The sequence below is a fragment of the Neodiprion virginianus genome, chromosome 5, assembly GCF_021901495.1.
Source record: "Neodiprion virginianus isolate iyNeoVirg1 chromosome 5, iyNeoVirg1.1, whole genome shotgun sequence".
NCBI classification, from domain to species: Eukaryota; Metazoa; Arthropoda; class Insecta; order Hymenoptera; family Diprionidae; genus Neodiprion; species Neodiprion virginianus.
In genome coordinates, this window is record NC_060881.1 from 9,352,095 (window position 1) to 9,370,166 (window position 18,072).

The window sequence follows — 18,072 nt, forward strand, 5'->3', positions numbered from 1 at the left end:
AGAAATACATTTTTTTCTTGTTTACAAAACTCGACACTTGAGACAAAGTATGCGAGCTCAAAGATATTTGTTTATAGGTGCGCTGCGGTTGTTACTACACGACACAAAATCCTCGCCCGACACGACGGCGAGGAAGAAATCAGAGTTACTTATGGATCTGTACCAGTGATGGAGTGTCAAGTCACGTTACGGTATTTGGACAATCAACTACAGCAACAACTACAGCTCTGAAACAAATTATTGCGTTCGATTTGGTTGAAACAAGAGTTGCGGCTGTTGAATTTGTCAAGGGTCTTTACAATGAGCCAGTTACACTTGCCAGCGATCTTGTATGGATGGGGACAGATTCTCGAAAATTAATCATCTATGCAGCTTCAGAGCCAGAGAAACAGGAAGAGCTAGGGAGTTATCCAGTCTCTGGATCTGTAGTACAAATAAAATATCATTGCGACAATGTTTTTGTGGCGCTAGGTACCGGATCATTGTTGATGTTCATAAGACAATTTGATGGAAGCTGGCTTCTCAGAAATCCTTTGGAAATATCACTGGGAAATGATCCGGTTTCCTGCCTAATGCCAATAAATACATTTGTATACGCCGCCTGTGGTAAAAAAGTTTGGGTACTTAACGGCAATAACGGAGAAGTAACAAAAAGCTTTAGCGCACAGCATGAGCACGTCGGAAATGTTAAACTTATGGCTCATTCCGGAGTTGGACTGTGGGTTTCGCTGAAAAATTCTAGCACAGTTTGTCTCTATCATACGGAGACGTTCAAGCACCTTCAAGACATTAACATCGCCTCAAATGTACTTAGGGTAACAAAGCCTAGTAGTTCAAATAATTCTTGCGGTGATAACTTGAACAATAACCAAACTGTCGTGACTGTGACGGCGCTGATGGCTTGTAAGGGGTTGCTCTGGGTAGGTACAAATGTTGGTATAAGTCTTACCATTCCGCTTCCTCGATTGGAAGGAGTTCCTATAATCAGCGGACGCGTCAACATATCCTATCATGCCCATTTCGGTCCAATCACCTTTTTATTAGCTATACAAAACAACAAAAATACAACTAACTGCATCAAGGAAGAAATCATTGAAGAGGACAATGTTCAACTTAGAAACAAAGATGTTGAGCATAACCATCGGCCAAGAGATAGGGCCAGTTTAGATGCTTCCCTCTCCAGCAACATGGCTAAATTCAAACAACAGCTAACGAGCAGCCCTGTTATGCTGAGGCGTAAAAGAAGCAAGGAAAACGAGTATCGAGGATCAAAAACCCTCCCTCGAGGTTTAGGTTGTGGCGGTTGTTTATTATCCAGTTCTATAACAAGTTCGCAAAGTTCGGGTGAGAACTGCGACGTGTATGGATTGTACGGTGAATTGATGTACGTCAAAGATTATGAAAATGAAAATAGCTCTGGTATCGATCCTATTTATGAGACTCTGAGACAGAGCGATCCGGAACTAGCAGCTATACCAAACAAAGTAAGCACTTTGGACCGGAGGTTAAAAATGAAGATCACTAGACCCAGATCTCTGGATCTATCTAACTGGTCTGTGGATTCGCATGCGAGTTCTTTGTATACATCGTCGGGATCTGAAGAAAACCTATCACTAAAAGCTGGAAAGTTATCACGAAACAGTAGCAATGCTAGCAGAAATGCTCCATACGAGATAACAATACCTGCTTCCAACAACACAACCCCACCTGTTAAGGATATAACGCCAGTGGTAAAATCAAAAGTAAACGGTAAGAAAAATAAAGGGTCACAGCAAATTGATCAGCCTAAAAGAACAGTTTTAACTCTAATGGGTGGACGAGGGTACATTAATTGGAGATTACCAAACATTCAATCTGTTGTAGATAAAAATCCGAAGTCAACTTACACTTTAAAAGATCCTAATAGTAATGATGCTCATATTGTGTTGTGGGAAATGAAGTTATGATACCCATTTATAATAGACCTGCTAGATTTATTCTAGTAGAGGCAGTATCACTCGCCATTGCCACGGATTGGTGGCTGAGATTATTTAAACTTTGAAAGATCAGATTTTATCCACTGCGGTAACAACGTAAATTTCAAATACTCGTAATATAACGCAGTCAATGCAGGAAACGTCTATTATTTATGATGAATTATCCTGAGATTGTAGACGTTCCGTGAAAGTTTTGACATGACATATGCTAAAAAAAAAATAAAAAGAAACGAGCATCAATTAAACTTTGATCTGAATAATAAGGAATAAGATATGCGTCACCATATTTCATAACTTCACTTGCTATTACACTGTGACAGTGAATGGTAATAAAAAGTGTGTAGTGCATGCCTCGAAAAAGTAATTGCAAAGTTGTTGAATACGATTTTTTTATTGAATCTTTCTTTCAAGTTATGCTCTAAAACATTTACATCCAGCCGCGTAAAAATACGCATATGTTATTTCTGGGGATAACAGCTTTAACACAAATAAAGTAATATGCTTATTACTTATAATCCCAATTGAAATATGTAACGTTGCAGAAATTCAGGCAGGTGCTAAGTCTTTATTTTGTTGAAATTATTTACGTAGCTTTAGAAGTGTAAGGGATCAAGAAAGTTTGTTACGTTTTATAAAACTATACGAAAAAATATGTATGGTATACGACAGCAAAGCCTGTTAATGCACGTGTGTTATCTGAGTGATTATTTTTTAATCATTGTAATGTTTAGTGATAATAGCACAGCACGCTGGTTCAGTTGAGCTCAATGATATGAACTGGTGAAGAGTGATGAAAATATAAAGAATAAAGAATTGTAGCCAGAAGAACATGAACGCGTATTTATCTGCCAAAGTGAAATTACAATAATTAGAATTTCTCATAATATGAGCAACTAGACAGTTCGCATAGCGATTCAATGTCATATGACTAAAAATCACCCCATTTTGAAATAATAATTCTAATTTACTCATATTGAATCTCTTTATATGTTAATTGAATATTCGCGCTCATTGTATTGTCGTACGACAATTCTTATCGCAAAATGTAACTATAAGTTCAATTGAGCGATCTCTTAGGAACATTGTACAGATTATCATGATCTCTGATAGAGCATTGCCTCTTTTATTCATACAAGATATGGTACTTGCTCTTATTTTTTCACCGCGTTTATGAATTCAGCAAAGTATTCTTGTTTTTTCTTTAACGACGTGAAATATATATAAAGCGATTCAAATCTTGTTTCAACATGAAAATGATGCTCTGATTTCGCAAAGTATATAAATCTAGCCCAATACTGACATTAAGGTCTACCTACTATATAAAGTACGTATATGTTATATGCTATTGGATATTCACGTCAATATTGCTAGGTTCGGAACATTCACTTGTAAATCTTCATACAAATACAGATTATTGAGATGAAACGCAAGTTTATTTTGCGATCAAACGAGTTGAATATTCTCTAGATAATTGTGACCAAAGTAAGGCATGGGTTTCTGTCGGTGATATATGTAACTACGAACACAAACATTGATAATAGTCGAAAGACATGCTTTGATTCATTAATTTTATAAAGTCGGTGTCATATAAATATAATGTCCTTCTTTCGATGATTCAAATAAAACTACTGCTTTCACATGCATCTGTATTTGCATAATCCCTCATGTATAAATATGGAGAAGACTGGCAACAAATGGTTTTTTGATATATTAGCTTTAGATGTGTTGTTGACAAACAAATTTGACTGGCTTCTTTGTATTTTATACGTTATATGCATTATTGCTCGATTGCAAGCCATGCCTCATCATTATAGTTTTGCGTCAAATTGTAGCGCGGCGACGTCCATTAACTAATATCCAATGGCATTTATGTTGTAAAATAATCAACCAGATATGCATCCATAAACACATATATCCAGAATAAATATAAGTACCTATTTGAAATTGTACATAGCGTTAAAACTAAATAGTATTGAAAACTAGTTTCTGCCATACAGTATTTCATTGTGTTATTAAACAATTGAAATCACTTACAATCACTATACATCTATGAGAATATAAACATTTTAATCCGCGTTACTAGTCGGAGCATTGTCCCTCTGGATTACGAATCTAACAATATGAAAGATATAGGTATCCAATCTTTATTTGTGGTAAAAAAATCTGTTGTAAATTATCATGAAGTATTAGTTGAATTTGTTAAATTGAGTTAAAGTTTGGTTTGCTTGTTTTTGTTTCTTTTTCCCCATTTCCATTCCATGTCACGGCAGTAAATTTTGTGTAATTCTTCTTTTTTTTTGTTGATTTTTTGAAGTTGGTTTGTGCGCTGTGTGATAACAGCTGCGTTCAATCAAGTGAAATTTATACTCTAAATTGAACACAATGTTCTGATTTCAAACGATACTGAGAAAAAGTTTTTGAAAAAAATGCGTTGGATTTGTAAATGTATATTTGACCAGACATAAAGCATTTTATACTTTCTTAGTATCTCCGGTAACATATTATAATATTATAAAAATGTTAAGGATGTTAATAGATCTGATGATGTTGAAGTATTTGTAATGAAATATTTGTCAACCTTTTATATTTTATAAATGTTAGCGCATCAAATTATTTTCGCACAAAATTCTACCACTGGCACAATTATTGTATTGAGGAAGGCGGGGAGGATGACTCTTATGTGTAAAAGAAACATGCGTAGATAATTCGAAACATACAAAAATAATGTAAACAGACAAGAATAAAATTGTCTCATTTTTTTTGTTGTGATAAAGGTAAAGGTTTAAATTGATGTCAGTTACCCCAGTGATCGAGAATTATGCACTTTTTCATTGCAAGACCGTTAACATATGCATACATACATACATATATATATATATATATATATACATGTATATACATAGGTATATAACAGCTGGCACAATTACCGTAAGTGACGTGTGTGTGTGTATATATACACATGCATACCCACACACACACACACACATATGATCTTGTATTTACATCTGCAAGCCCAATTTTATACACTGTTTAGAGCAAACGTGTTTGTATTTTGTACACAATCTTCTTTAAAATGCATATAAATTTTTTTTGTATTTATACGTACACTAGATTAAGTAATTAGTATCGAAAACGCGCCGATACTTGATCAGGTGTATTTATTATTTAAATAAATATAGCATTGTTTCTTCAAAAATTACCTTAATGCTTTGTTTTATAGATCATTGTAATTAACAGGACATATGTTTTCACAAAATTATTAACAATGTAGGAAACATTTTTGGTAGTGACGAATCTGTATCTAGCACAGATCTGTTTTGTGCCTATCAGTACCTATCGCCGCCCCGAAACGACGGTATTAAACTTTGCTAATAATTAAATAAAATTACCGAACTGTAAGACTCCATTATCTTGCCTATGTGGTTGACTAATGATTAACGATAGTTTCACCTTCATGAAAATCGTAAATGAATTTAACTAATACTGTGATATTTTGGTAGGTTGAAAAGATGTTGATTTATTAGAGAAAATTATATTACGTGAATGTGTCTAAGAAAATGGACAATACGAAATGTATCAAATTGTAGAACTTGGTATGATGTGTAGATTGTCCTAAATGGGGTATACATATCGAAACACATGGTAGTTATTTTAACAAATATAATCTGCATTCGAAGTAAGGTAGATTGAAATAAATAAAATTAGAAGTATTCCTTCAATTGTCTTCTATTTTCGTACATATTCAAAATTAGTACAGATTACTTCAGAAGTTTTAATTAACAATAAGGCATATTCGCAGCTCAATTATTAACATTAACATATTCACATAGCATTAGCAGGTATAGGAAGTTTAGGAAATGAGCTTATTCAGTTTCATTCTTGGTCATAATACCAAACAAAAATGTACTCCTTCAAATTTTTAGACGCACCATTGCGTTGGTAGTATGCAGATTGTCCACTGGAGCATCTATTCTGGAAGAAAAAAACAAACAATCTTTGTTAGTCACGTAGTAGGCGGGCTATGTATCTATTGAAACTCGTAGGGGTTGTCAGCTGGTAGTGCATGTTTTGATTAATCATAATCTCATTTTATTCGGTCAAGGATATCATCATTTAGTAAATGTATAAAAAGCTATTTTGTAAAATTGTACGTATCATGTCCTCTTAAACTATTAAATCAAGGAATTGGGTAAAAAAGAATATAAAAACGTCCTTGTTAATATCGTAAAATTCAAGTTCTAACTTCTTTTTTTAATCGTAAGAGTCACTCTTCACCTTTTCACCTTTTTTTTAAAGTACCCATGCAATTATAATTATGAAAGCTTCAAATTGACTGATCACTGTTAGACAGAAAGTAATGTTACACAGATAGAAATGTTTCAATATGTAAGCATACATATATTCATAGATCTTATAAAACTGCTATTGCTTGTTGTACACAGACCATAATAATGCGCAGAGTTTGAACACTTACCTATCAATCAACCTATCTTTTTTGGCATACGCGCAAAACCTGGAAAGATAAAGATCAATTTTGTTACTTTTCTGTAATCAAAAACGGCAAGGTGGAGCAAAAAATTTCAAATATTCTTCAGTTGGTAGTGCATGTATAAGTTAATCACGACATCATACGAATCGGTAATGTGTGTCATCATTGGATTTAGATAGAATCATAATTATACTAAGCTATGGTAAACGAAACTGGTTAATAAAATACAAAACTTCAACTTACAGATCATTTTCTGGGTAGAACATGTGGTAATTTACCACATCTTATAACTGGAATCTCAAGAAGACGCATAACTTTTTGCGGAACTTGTCAACATCAAGTTAATCCTTCCAATATCTCAAGATTTAACCTGTGAAATCAAAATGATGAGTAAAACGTCCTGGTTTTACATGAATTTATAGTCTCAAATGATATACATCAGTTGGTAGTGCATGTTGTATTAATCACAGTTTCATTTAATTTCGGTTGTTATGTCATCACAAGTATTCGTCCAATATATCCATACTTCTTGCTGATTAAATCCATTAACATTTTATGAAAAACGTGGTAAAATTTTACACATTGAGTAAATACGTGAAATTATTAGATTATAGTAATTTTGAAAAGAAATGAAGACATCTAAGACATTCTTTCATTCGCTATGATATCAGAAATGTAAAGTAATAAAATTTAATGATTACCAAAGCTTCGATGCGATCAGATATCCCATGCTTGGTTTAGACAAACGCAAGATCAGCCTCACGAGCCTCACCATCGCCATCACTACTTGCACTGTTCTAAGCATGGAGCATGGAGACTAGAGGTAAGGAGGCCGAACGCATATGGCGGAATCGTCGAAAAGTGGTTTCTGAAAGCGATAAAAGATTTTGTAGTTCGGGATCTATCCGCAAGCGACACCAGCGCCTGGTTACGAATAGGATGCATACGTGAGGATCGACGATTCACAATCACCGCGCTGACGGAGCCCGCAGTGGTAGCGCCGCCAGGCGGTTACAATCCGCGGATCGTTCATCACTTTCACCGACCATTTGGCTAGCATTGCGTTCGGCCTCCGTACCTCTAGTCTCCATGGTTTTAAGGTATACAGCAAATGAAACCATGTGGCCCACTTTGTAACGCGAAGATATGTCTCCTTCCCTATTTCATTCCTGTATGGACAGTCGTGCTCGGTACACAGCAAGTGACGGTCTGTTGGCCGGAGTCCGGAGGAGGATTTCCGGCCTGTGGTAAAATCAGTGGATTGTGCCGGGTCACGTTCCCAAATGCACGATTTCTCGACCAGGTAAATGTTTTTTTCCCATCGATTTGTATTTTAAGGTATGTATGTACTAATAATGAGTTACGTCGTGCGTTGAGTGGTCGCACTTGTGTCAACGATTTCGCAGATGGAAACCTCTCAGTATTCGGATGAATCATTATTCGTTACTGTTTGTGCGTTTCATTTTAGGGTATAATAAATGCAAAAAAACATTACAATTCTTTTCGGCATCTTTCAAATTCATAATAAACAAGTATGTGCTCCAAGGCGTAGACTAACTATTCGTATAGTTAGACAGAGAGCGGCCATTTTAAAAGAGTAAACACAGGGTGGTTGAATATCTATAATAAGTGCTGTGTATATGATATACGCACGCACCTCGATACGCCATTAAAAATATTTGAGAGCAGCAGCTTGGATGTTTACTTTTTGTCTTCATTCTCTCTTTGTACTTTGTGATGATATATCTCAAATAGCCTTCGAACGCCGTACGAAATATAAATTATATTTTCAGTCGATAACAGTTGATACCCATATTTTAAACGCCTTAGGTCGATTAGTAATGGACGCGAACAAGACATAATAGCTATTCACAATTATTCATCGGAGTGACTAATGTTTGCTTGTGATTAATGATTACGTGAGTATTTCGTGTAGTGACTACAAGCGGTCTAATAAACCGTCGTAAGTGAATACGTGCTTACAGTGACATTTGTATATCGCCATAAATTGTTGTTAATAATATGATTATCAATGTTTACATAGATGAAAGTGTCTAACAATTAAACGTATTCAACTGAGTCCTTACGAAGAGTGAATTATTGTCTACCCGTGCATTGCGCTACCTGTTCGTTATTCCATCTGCCACTTTTTTTCTTTACATATTAATATCCTTTTGTTTACCTATCGACGAAATACTTTCACACTGTATATTATCATACCTATACCTTTCAACTCATTGTCTTTAGTTTAATCTCGCATCTACGTCTAAAGATTTTTTAATCAAATTAATCTATGATTGCACTCTTTATACATCAACTCTCAAAGGAAGCAAATGTTAATTCGACCTTTGCTTATGTGATGCAGAATAAATTCCATCCTCACGACACAATGGCTCAAACAACCACAATCGAAACTGTGACCATCACCAGGCCACTGAAAGTAAGTTTTCATGTTCTTTTTAACGGCATATAGCCAGATTTGCTTTCTATGTGCCAAATACCTTCGCCTCTATGTCGCGAAATAACTTTCAACAATGAAACTGACACGTTATAAAATTTCATGAACGGGTAGTAACACTTATCTTTGTCACGGAAGCAGCGATACGAGTTATTTCACCTGTTCAGTAGATTAATCAGGCTAAGGATTTTAAAACTTAAGTTGAGCTATATTTTTCTGCTCATTTTGCTTCAAACTTTCCAATTTTCCAGTCAAGTATAATATAAGTGATATGTACATCAATTCTGAATAACTTTTTTTCTCATGATTTGAAATCTAATTTTTTGAAAATAAAGATGAATTTTCCACCATTTGCTTCAAAATTAGTTCATGATTTTTTCAAACCGGTTATCGATGTTTACAAAACAAAAATAAAAAATAATACGAATTTGAATGACTATGAATGTTTATTAAAGATCGTAGAATTTTTTGCGACTACGAATTTTTTTTCTTTATCTCTTGACATCCTCTGCAAAACACTTGAATACATCGATTTATTACGACTATGATCGCTGTGATAGCTACGCAATCATGAACTAAAAGATTTAAAAGTTTTCTGAACATTTTATCGAAAATAACTTGTAAAAACCGAAAGTCAGTGAAATCTTTTTTTTTTTTCAAATACAAAGTTGCATTCCAAAAATATTACTTGATATTGCAAGAGAGGGTTAAAATTCCTCTCCGCGAAATGGATTTATACTTTCCTTATTAAGTAATCGCTCTACTTATCTGTTCCTAAGATTATGTACCGCTAATGCGTATGTTGATAATTTTCGTTTATTTTTAGCGTATATAGCGCAAATGGTTAAAAGTTCTCATTTATCATATTCAGTCCGCCGTTGTGCACAGTGCTTTTAATACTGTGTGACCTAAAATTCAGAGAAGTCTAATTGTAATCGTCTTCTTGACCCGACTGTACATTTACAAGCTCTGTAGTTGCACTAGTTGAGGCCGAAAGAGTGTGAACTGCTGTTTCCGTTCTGGCGCTGATAAAAAATATGCCCTTATCTATTTCCGTAATCTTATCCGACTAGCGAATTTTTACGCACATATTTAATAATTCGCCCGAGCTTTTTCCTCCTGCTAGCCGTATTCTTGAATTCAAATGATAACGTACTCAACTTCCGTGAACTTGATTCCTTTTTTTACGCAAAACACATGTGTTACGCAACACATGCGTCCTTTGTAAAATCCCGTGTATGCGCGTTATAAATTATTCGTGCACTTACCAACAACCTCCATTTCCTCCAATTATTCTAGCGTTTGTTCACGCATCAAAAAACAAAACAAAGGAAGTCGAGATGGTAACATGTCGGGTCACCAAACTTGTCGGGGAAACAATTAAGGGGGTGCCTGGTCGATATTCACGTTGACACATATATATCCAAATATCGAAGTCCGCGTATCTTAAACGCAAAAAAAGGTTCATATTGTAGTTAGTAACATTATCGTAATGATTCCTGCTGAGGAAAACCGTTTTTTCACGATTTTGGAATTGCCTAACATTCAGTAAACCGTGATAAAACGAAACACACTCATATTTAAAAATCTTAGGTCTTTAAAAATCATTGTAAAATTGAGAAAATAGTGACTTTTTCACCGATGTTTCGTTACGATAAAGTTACTACAACTTCGTAAAAAGAGTTTAAAAACCCCGTTGTATACACAACTCTGAACAAAACACTCCAATATATTTTCGTTTGATGCAGAAATAAAGGAATGGGCACGAATTCTACGAAATCGCAATAATAAATTCACAGAAGTTAAGCCATTTCTATATTTCTGCGGCAAATGAAAATGTGTTGGAGTGTTTTTTTTTTTGTTAAGAATCGTGTACAGAACGGGGCTTTCAAGCCCTTTTCGCATTTGAGATACGTGGATTTCAATATTTAAAAATATATGTACAACGTCGAAATCGCCTAGGTTCACCCCCTTTTTCATCGCGACGAATTCCAATTACGCAGAATTTCCATACTTTCAGTAAGAAATATTCCAATGGATAATGCTACATCAAAAAATGTCCACAAGCCATAAAACCACGCGTGTGTATCGATTTGTGGATTGGTTTGTTTTACAATCCGGCTCTTGACCGATCGATGTTAAGCACAATACAAAACCTCAGAGAAAAAAGTCACGTATCATGTGGCACTCGCATACCTCGTCTACCTAAAACAACCCTTCGCGCATACCCGCGTCGCGATGGCGACTGGGGTCGAAGTTGCGTAGGTATAGTCGGGATTGAATAGAGCGAAGAAGAAAGATTTGACGGTGAAGACGCGGATGAGGATGGGGGTCCGGATAAGGGCGAGGGCGAGGGTGAGCAAGTGGAAGCATCCCTCGCTCGCGCATTGCGCCGCGACCTTTACCGGACCCCTTTCCTCCCGTCGAACGACCTGGGCCAGTAAAGATGGCTGTCCATTACTCTCAGGATTTTTCAAATGCGAATGGTTTTTAGAACGTGATAAACGGTTTCCGGTTTTCCGATTAAGAATATCTCGCGACCATGCTCGGTGGACGGAGAAATTTGCCGATCGATGATTGAGGCCGTACGGGGAAAAAGTTGACGAACAATCGCGCTGGTCGCCGGTGGTGTGAAAATATTTGTAAATGCTCGCGACACACCTTCGATATGGCGCGGTCTACGACGTTCCTTAAATCGTAATTCCTATCTCCTATCTAAACTATATATAAACAGTGCGCAAGGTGCATAAGATGGACTGAATTTCGTTGAAATTACGTCATTGTATAACGTGCGGATATTCTTATTTATTCGAGAGACTCGCTGATATATTTTACCTGGAATATCAATTCATTATGATTATGTACACCGCCGCTGATAATCGTATGGGGCAAAACGAGATTGCTCAGGTATAAAAAGATAATAATAATTCGTTTTTATCGCACCCCCGAAAAACCTCGTTTTAGGGATCGATTTAAAATATACCGTACCACAAATGCTGTGAATTTTTAGTTTGAATTATCATCCCAACCTATGCGTAATTTTTATTCATTTAAAATACAATTTTCATTATTCTACATGCAAAATACTTTAAGACTGATATTGAAGTTAGTAACGTTATTATAACGATTTATACTGGGGAAAAAGCGTTATTTCACTAGTTTGGGATTAGTTGGAATTCGGTAAATCGTAAAAAAAACAAAACAGTCATACTTCGAAATCTTAATTCCTTCAAAATCGATGTAAAAATGAGAAAAAAATGATGTTTCCTCCCATGTTTCGTCACGATAACGTTGCTGACTTCAACTTCGAAAAGACTACTTAGCATACACTGTTCTTCAGTTGGTTCAGTTTTAGAAGTTTTTTTTTACTAATTTTCATGACTTACTGATTTTTATTTCCTCTTGAATTGATGGTCAGGGAGCGTATATTCTTGACACAGAACGCCCCCTTTTATTTACACATTTTTAAATGGTTCCCAATTCATTGAACTCTTAATAAGTTCGTACTGAGTATTTTTTTCTAATAAAGTCAGCTGCAGATTCTATCAAATTTTCGTACACCTGGTATTTTAATTGCAGTGTTAATAGCAAACCAAAGATATATGTTTTATTCGTGTTTTTATTGAATTATTCTGTTAAATCACATCAAATAATATTCTTACATCATTTACATACTTTTATCTAAGATAATTGTCTTCAATAATTGGGTCTCGTCACTTATCTCTGGGAGTGTTAATTAATTTATCTACAATATTCTCTAATAAACCGTGAAAATAAGACAGCAAAGTCTTACTATTCTACAGGATTAAGTTATTTTTAATGTTTTGAATTTATACTAACAGGTGATAGCATTCGTATGTGGGGTGATAGTCATTTTGTTAATGATAATGGGACTGGCATCGACTGACTGGTTGATGGCGCTAGGATGGCGACAAGGTCTCTTTGCACACTGCATTGAAGACGGTGCCCCGACTCCATTGCCATTCCATATGACTACACCAGCGGGATGTTATCAGGCTCGGGATGTCGGTAAGATTCGTTCTTCGATTGACAATATTTTAATTTCATCTATACTATTAAAAAATTAACGAAACTTATCAATAAAAATGTTTTCCGTTCATTTTTCACAGGATACATAAAAGCGGCAGCTGCGCTCTGTGTCGTATGTCTTTTGGCTGATATAGCAGCAACAATTTTAACAGGACTAGGCCTGCGATCTCAAGACCATCGCGATAAGCACAAGTATTATCTTTTTGCGGTGTTCTGTATGGGGCTTGCATGTAAGTGGCAGTCTGAAACGTGTATAAATAAATTTTGTTGGAATTGTATTATGTATACAGTCAATCAATTGCATGTCTTGCCATTCACTAAATTTATTGATTATTTTCTTACTTTCAGTAGCCGCTCTTCTCATAGCTCTCGTCGTTTATCCAGTCTGCTTTGCTGCAGAACTAAATCATGGTAAGCAATTATTTTTCTCCCAAGTATCGCCAGAAGTCTTGTGCCACAAGTCTATGTTATCTTATCTTGCATAAACTCGGTAGCGCAATGCTTTTCGTACCAGGCAGTACTTTCATTGTGAAATGTAATTAGATATAATTTTTAGTAGTGAATATTCAGTTGATTGCATTAGTCTACTGAAAAAATTATTTTATTTAGGAAATACAACAATGATCGAGTTGTAATTTATTGACGGATGACTCAAGTCTCCGCATTTTTTTAATGGAAATTTTGGAAAATTACGTGGTCCAAAGAAAATTTTTACTTCACTTGCATATCTTAAACAGTAATTAGTTCAACTGGTTTACTGCTCTTGAGGATTAAAAAGAAATAGCCGCACCATGAGTCATCCACATTGATTACAGTCAAGTATTTCTCTCGTCGACTGATTACTCAAGTTCCTATTTCAGTACTCAGAAATTCAAAAAAGCAGGCCCATATTTAAATATATACATATATATAGATGGTGATTCATGACAAGAATGTTATTGTCCTCAAGGAAACCGAACTATGTGGGAGTTTGGCTGGGCATATGGAGTTGGCTGGGGGGCAGCTATTTTTCTATTTGGTGGGGCAGTACTTCTCTTATGTGATAAAGAGAGCGAAGAAATTTACTACAAGGAGAGAAAAATCGTCCGTGATGATATAGGAGGTGGAGGAGGTTCCATGATTGGAGTAGGGCATCACGGAGTAAGAAGCGGCACACAGCTAGCTTAGTGGCATTGCTCCCTGCCCGACGTTGTCCTCTAGGTGACTGGTTATATTTCTCTTGTGTCCACTTATTGCGCGATGTGTTCACAAAGAAATATAATAATATCGATGTTCACATGGGTTGAATTTCGGATAAAGTAACGGTATGTCTGCTACTGTTTCTGAGAGCGAATGATTTTTTATACGAGCAACGTGTCTTTAGAATATGCATACAAAATATATACATTGTATGTAGATTACGGAATTACGACTGAAATTCTGACTCAAAAATTACGGTGTACACTAAGTCCCAAGGTGATGAATTTGTTTACAAAGGTAGAGGAGTATCAATTTCAGTACAGATTATTACATTATTTACTTATACTTATGAAAAAAGGTATCACTTTTCTTCCTGTTAAAAATTTTGGGACCATCAATATATAACGACAAAAGTTCAAACCCGTTTTCTTGAAATTAATGACGATATGTTTTTTCTATTCGACTTTAATACTCGTATAGGTTTCATAGTTGGGTCTGTAGATTTAATTGAATTGCCTGTCTAGCAATGATTGTGAGAAAATGGGAATAATTTGATGAGGTAAAATATTACATCCTAGGTGAGAAAGAAAAAACGATGAAAAAAATTAATTTACCGACCAGTATTGAGTATAATGAGAAGTGAATTTCTTCATATATGTCGATACAGGTATTTGTGTGGTTTCTCGGTGAATTCTATTTTGTGGGATAATATTTGGCTGCGTCATTTAATTTAGATGCCAGTGATAGGTTTTAATCCACAGCATGTTCTCATTATGTTGTTATTAAAGAGACAAAATTGGATATTTCTTTCGGCTGCAATTTGTGTGGCTGTTTTCACTGGTTATTTGACAGCAGATTACTTATATAGAGAAACGTTACGATTTAGTGTTATTAAATTATTTCTACTTGATATTGTTCGTTCCACAACTTTCGTTTTTTCATGTTGGCAATGTATATAGGCATTTCCTTGGAGCGTTCAGTACTTCATCATGAATCATAACTCCTTCAGTATGAATTATGTTAAGGACATTATGGAAGAATAACTTATTGCATTTGAAAATTCTCATCTGAAATTAGTGTTCAATATTTCAAATTATAATTTACAATTAGCTAAGGTAACATAATTTTCATTATTTTTCCCGGTATCTAAAAAAAAAAGTATTAGTATATCTCTAAAGTTATTATACGAAATAAATTTGTGACAGCTATAAAGAAAATTTTAAATAGATTAAGTTAAGTTTTATCTACCAATCAGGGTCGCGTATTATATAAATTAATTTAGGTTGTCAGATATATAATTATTGTACTTGATTTAACTTTTATTCCAAACTTGGTGATACTTTGACGAGAGTACAAAGTTGACTGAGACTCTGAGGTAGGAGCACAATTATACCTAAACATTTTCACAGGTACAATAACCATTTTTTATATCTTCAGGTATATATTAATCAAGTTACGGTATCTCAACATTACAATGTCCCCTCTCCCCGTTGCATCGCGTGTGTTATTTATCACAATCATTGTTATTCGATATTAAGATTTTTCGCGATATGTAATTTATATCGCAATGATAGCAGAAAAAATTTGGCAATTACATTACAATGCAGCTTTCTTCCTCTTGCAAGGATATACTCAAGCTGCTCTTGCTACAATGGTTACATCTTATACATACTGGGTTTACGAAAAAGTAATAGTGCAACATCGTACAGTGCAGCTATAAATTAAGAAATGTTATCCGATTTTTTTTTTCTTCCATTAATCATACTGTTGACTGATTGTGAGTCGAGTGCGAAGTGTTTTGAGTGTGTGAGGTAAAGAGGCAGTTCGGGCAGGCATTACTGATCCATCGTGTTACCAGCGTCACATACGTGTGTACATACATACAATAGAGATTCTATGATTGCTTGTAACGAACTCAATGCAACTAATATATATTGGTCTGAATATAAGACGACCCCCAATTTTATGACTTCATTTCAGTGATTGTTTTTACAAACTGAATTATATGAAAAAATCATTGATTATCACAAGCATATTTATGGATTAATATTGCATTCATCGCATCAATAAAATTTGAGTGTATTGTATAAATATATCGTTTTTATTTACTTTTACTTCAGATTGATGCTATTCGAAGAAATTGAAGTTTGAGTTTTCAAGGTCCGTGATTTTATTGATCAAATTTTGTGACAATTGGTCGATAACGAAGTTTTTTCAGTTGATGAAGCAAAGTTCCGAATAAATCCCGATTATAAGTGGAGTACGGATTTTAAGAGGGATATCGGCTAACAAAAACCTCGACTTGTGTTCAGACCAATGCAGTAATTCTAATAATTATCATTGACATTACAGTTGCACTTACAATAAGCATAATATAGTCAATATTCGAATACATAAATGTATATACTTATATGGAGATATATACACAAAATATATCTGTGCATAAATATATCTCATACATATATACATATATATATATACTTCTATATACATAGTTTGCCATAAACATAACTTAGAACACTACCACAGCTGTGTAATAATATCGCTGTATTGAAGAAAACAAATGTTCAATTCATTATTTCCGAAAATTTTACGGGAGTGCATTTCAATTTTAACAAAGTATCATGAAAATGCCGTAAAATTCTGTTGATATAATCTGTCCTCATAAATTGAATTGAACAAACACCCGAAAATCTACGTTGACCGTATGTGGAAAAAAAAAAGTAATTTCCGGTATACGTTGGTTAATTATGTTCTTATACAAAAGATTAATGACAAAATATCAACAAGTAACTAAAATTCGATTGCGTCCAGAATTCATTTATTCTCAACTGTCATTTTCGGGTATCATATATATTTTATGCCGATGGAAGAGTACATACGTGCATGATACTGAGAGCATACAGTGAATAATAACTTCCATATCAAGTCCGTTAAATAGATGATTAGTATGCTTCTTTATTAATTGTAATATACACAGTGTAGTATAGAAATATTCATAATGATAACTATTTCTCGACATCTTCATATCAGAATAGTGATGTATGCATATCATAACAGAAAGCAAGTCAATGACTTAATTGATATTATAATGTTATATGATATAACAATATCTATACATAAAATTTCATGTTTCCTACCAACATAAATTATTAGAAGTAGTTATGTAGAATTAATTGTCACCAATGTTTGTATAACATTTACTTGATGTATACACGTAACAGGACTGTACAAAGAATTATATAGATCTTAAAAAATTATTATAATCTTGTTTCTTAAGCCATGTTAAAAAATTATTTGATCCTACTAAACTTAATAAGTACTTTATTTCGATTCAAGATCTCATTTTTTTTATTCACAATCATGTACTTATACGTCACATATCATATTAACCATAATTTTAAATCAATTAGATTAAAAAAATTTTGAACACAGGTGATCGTAGCCATTCTGATTTGTATTATTTGATGTAAAACATTTCTAATATTTATTGAAAATTATTGTTTGTAATAATTAGTATGGCTTAAAAAATCTTCTCATATTTAGCAAAAGAAAACTTTGAAGACACTCATTTGCAATTCTTTCTTTATATGTTGGAAAATACGTTTTGCATCGTTCCATAGTCGATAGAAAGAAATCAGTGCTGTGCATAAATTACCACACTTTGTAGAAAAATGTTAACAATCGACGAAAGATACAACAGAATTCAATAAATTATAGTTTTTCATTCTAACGACTATGTTCCTGAAACAATTCTTGTTAGGTTGCAAGTTTATCGTAGCTGGGCTGGATTTGTCTCTAACTCCTCGGAAAGCATATTATACGCCTCTTTAATTGGAATATCAAAATTAATTTTGACCGATGATTGAAACACGATTTTTTCTGATGTGCGCACATGTTTCTACTAGCAATAAAATTAA

General features: G+C 34.4%; 2 protein-coding genes and 1 long non-coding RNA gene across 16 annotated transcripts in view; 2 read left to right on the plus strand and 1 right to left on the minus strand.

Moving 5' to 3' along the window:
* The window catches only part of LOC124304776 (rho guanine nucleotide exchange factor 10), a 61,517-nt gene extending 56,142 nt beyond the window's left edge, over positions 1 to 5,375 (plus strand). For all 8 annotated transcript variants that reach the window (XM_046763398.1, XM_046763399.1, XM_046763404.1 and 5 more), the window contains one exon: positions 78 to 5,375. In XM_046763398.1, coding sequence (XP_046619354.1) covers positions 78 to 1,946 — 1,869 coding nt within the window. In that variant the 3' untranslated portion in view covers positions 1,947 to 5,375. The remainder of the gene's footprint in view (positions 1 to 77) is intronic.
* On the minus strand, positions 5,263 to 10,207 carry LOC124304809 (uncharacterized). Of its 3 annotated transcripts, none has more exons than XR_006908273.1 (5): positions 10,192 to 10,207; positions 7,167 to 7,262; positions 6,709 to 6,835; positions 6,451 to 6,489; positions 5,263 to 5,948 (listed from the first exon to the last, which is right to left on the minus strand). It is a non-coding gene; the product is annotated as an uncharacterized LOC124304809 (long non-coding RNA). The 3 variants fall into 3 exon arrangements; XR_006908272.1 differs by lacking the exon at positions 10,192 to 10,207 and adding an exon at positions 7,544 to 7,684; XR_006908271.1 differs by lacking the exon at positions 10,192 to 10,207 and having other exon boundaries at positions 7,167 to 7,405.
* LOC124304797 (transmembrane protein 47) lies at positions 7,577 to 17,412 on the plus strand. 5 transcript variants are annotated; one of them, XM_046763464.1, is made up of 6 exons: positions 7,577 to 7,768; positions 8,831 to 8,905; positions 12,766 to 12,952; positions 13,054 to 13,203; positions 13,322 to 13,384; positions 13,923 to 17,412. In XM_046763464.1, exons 1-6 carry the CDS (start codon positions 7,577 to 7,579, stop codon positions 14,138 to 14,140), a joined length of 885 nt encoding a protein of 294 aa, XP_046619420.1. In that variant the 3' UTR covers positions 14,141 to 17,412. The 5 variants fall into 5 exon arrangements, with proteins under 5 accessions (XP_046619420.1, XP_046619423.1, XP_046619422.1 ...); XM_046763467.1 differs by lacking the exon at positions 7,577 to 7,768 and adding an exon at positions 8,145 to 8,428; XM_046763466.1 differs by lacking the exon at positions 7,577 to 7,768 and adding an exon at positions 8,146 to 8,384.
* The last annotated feature ends 660 nt before the right edge of the window (positions 17,413 to 18,072 follow it).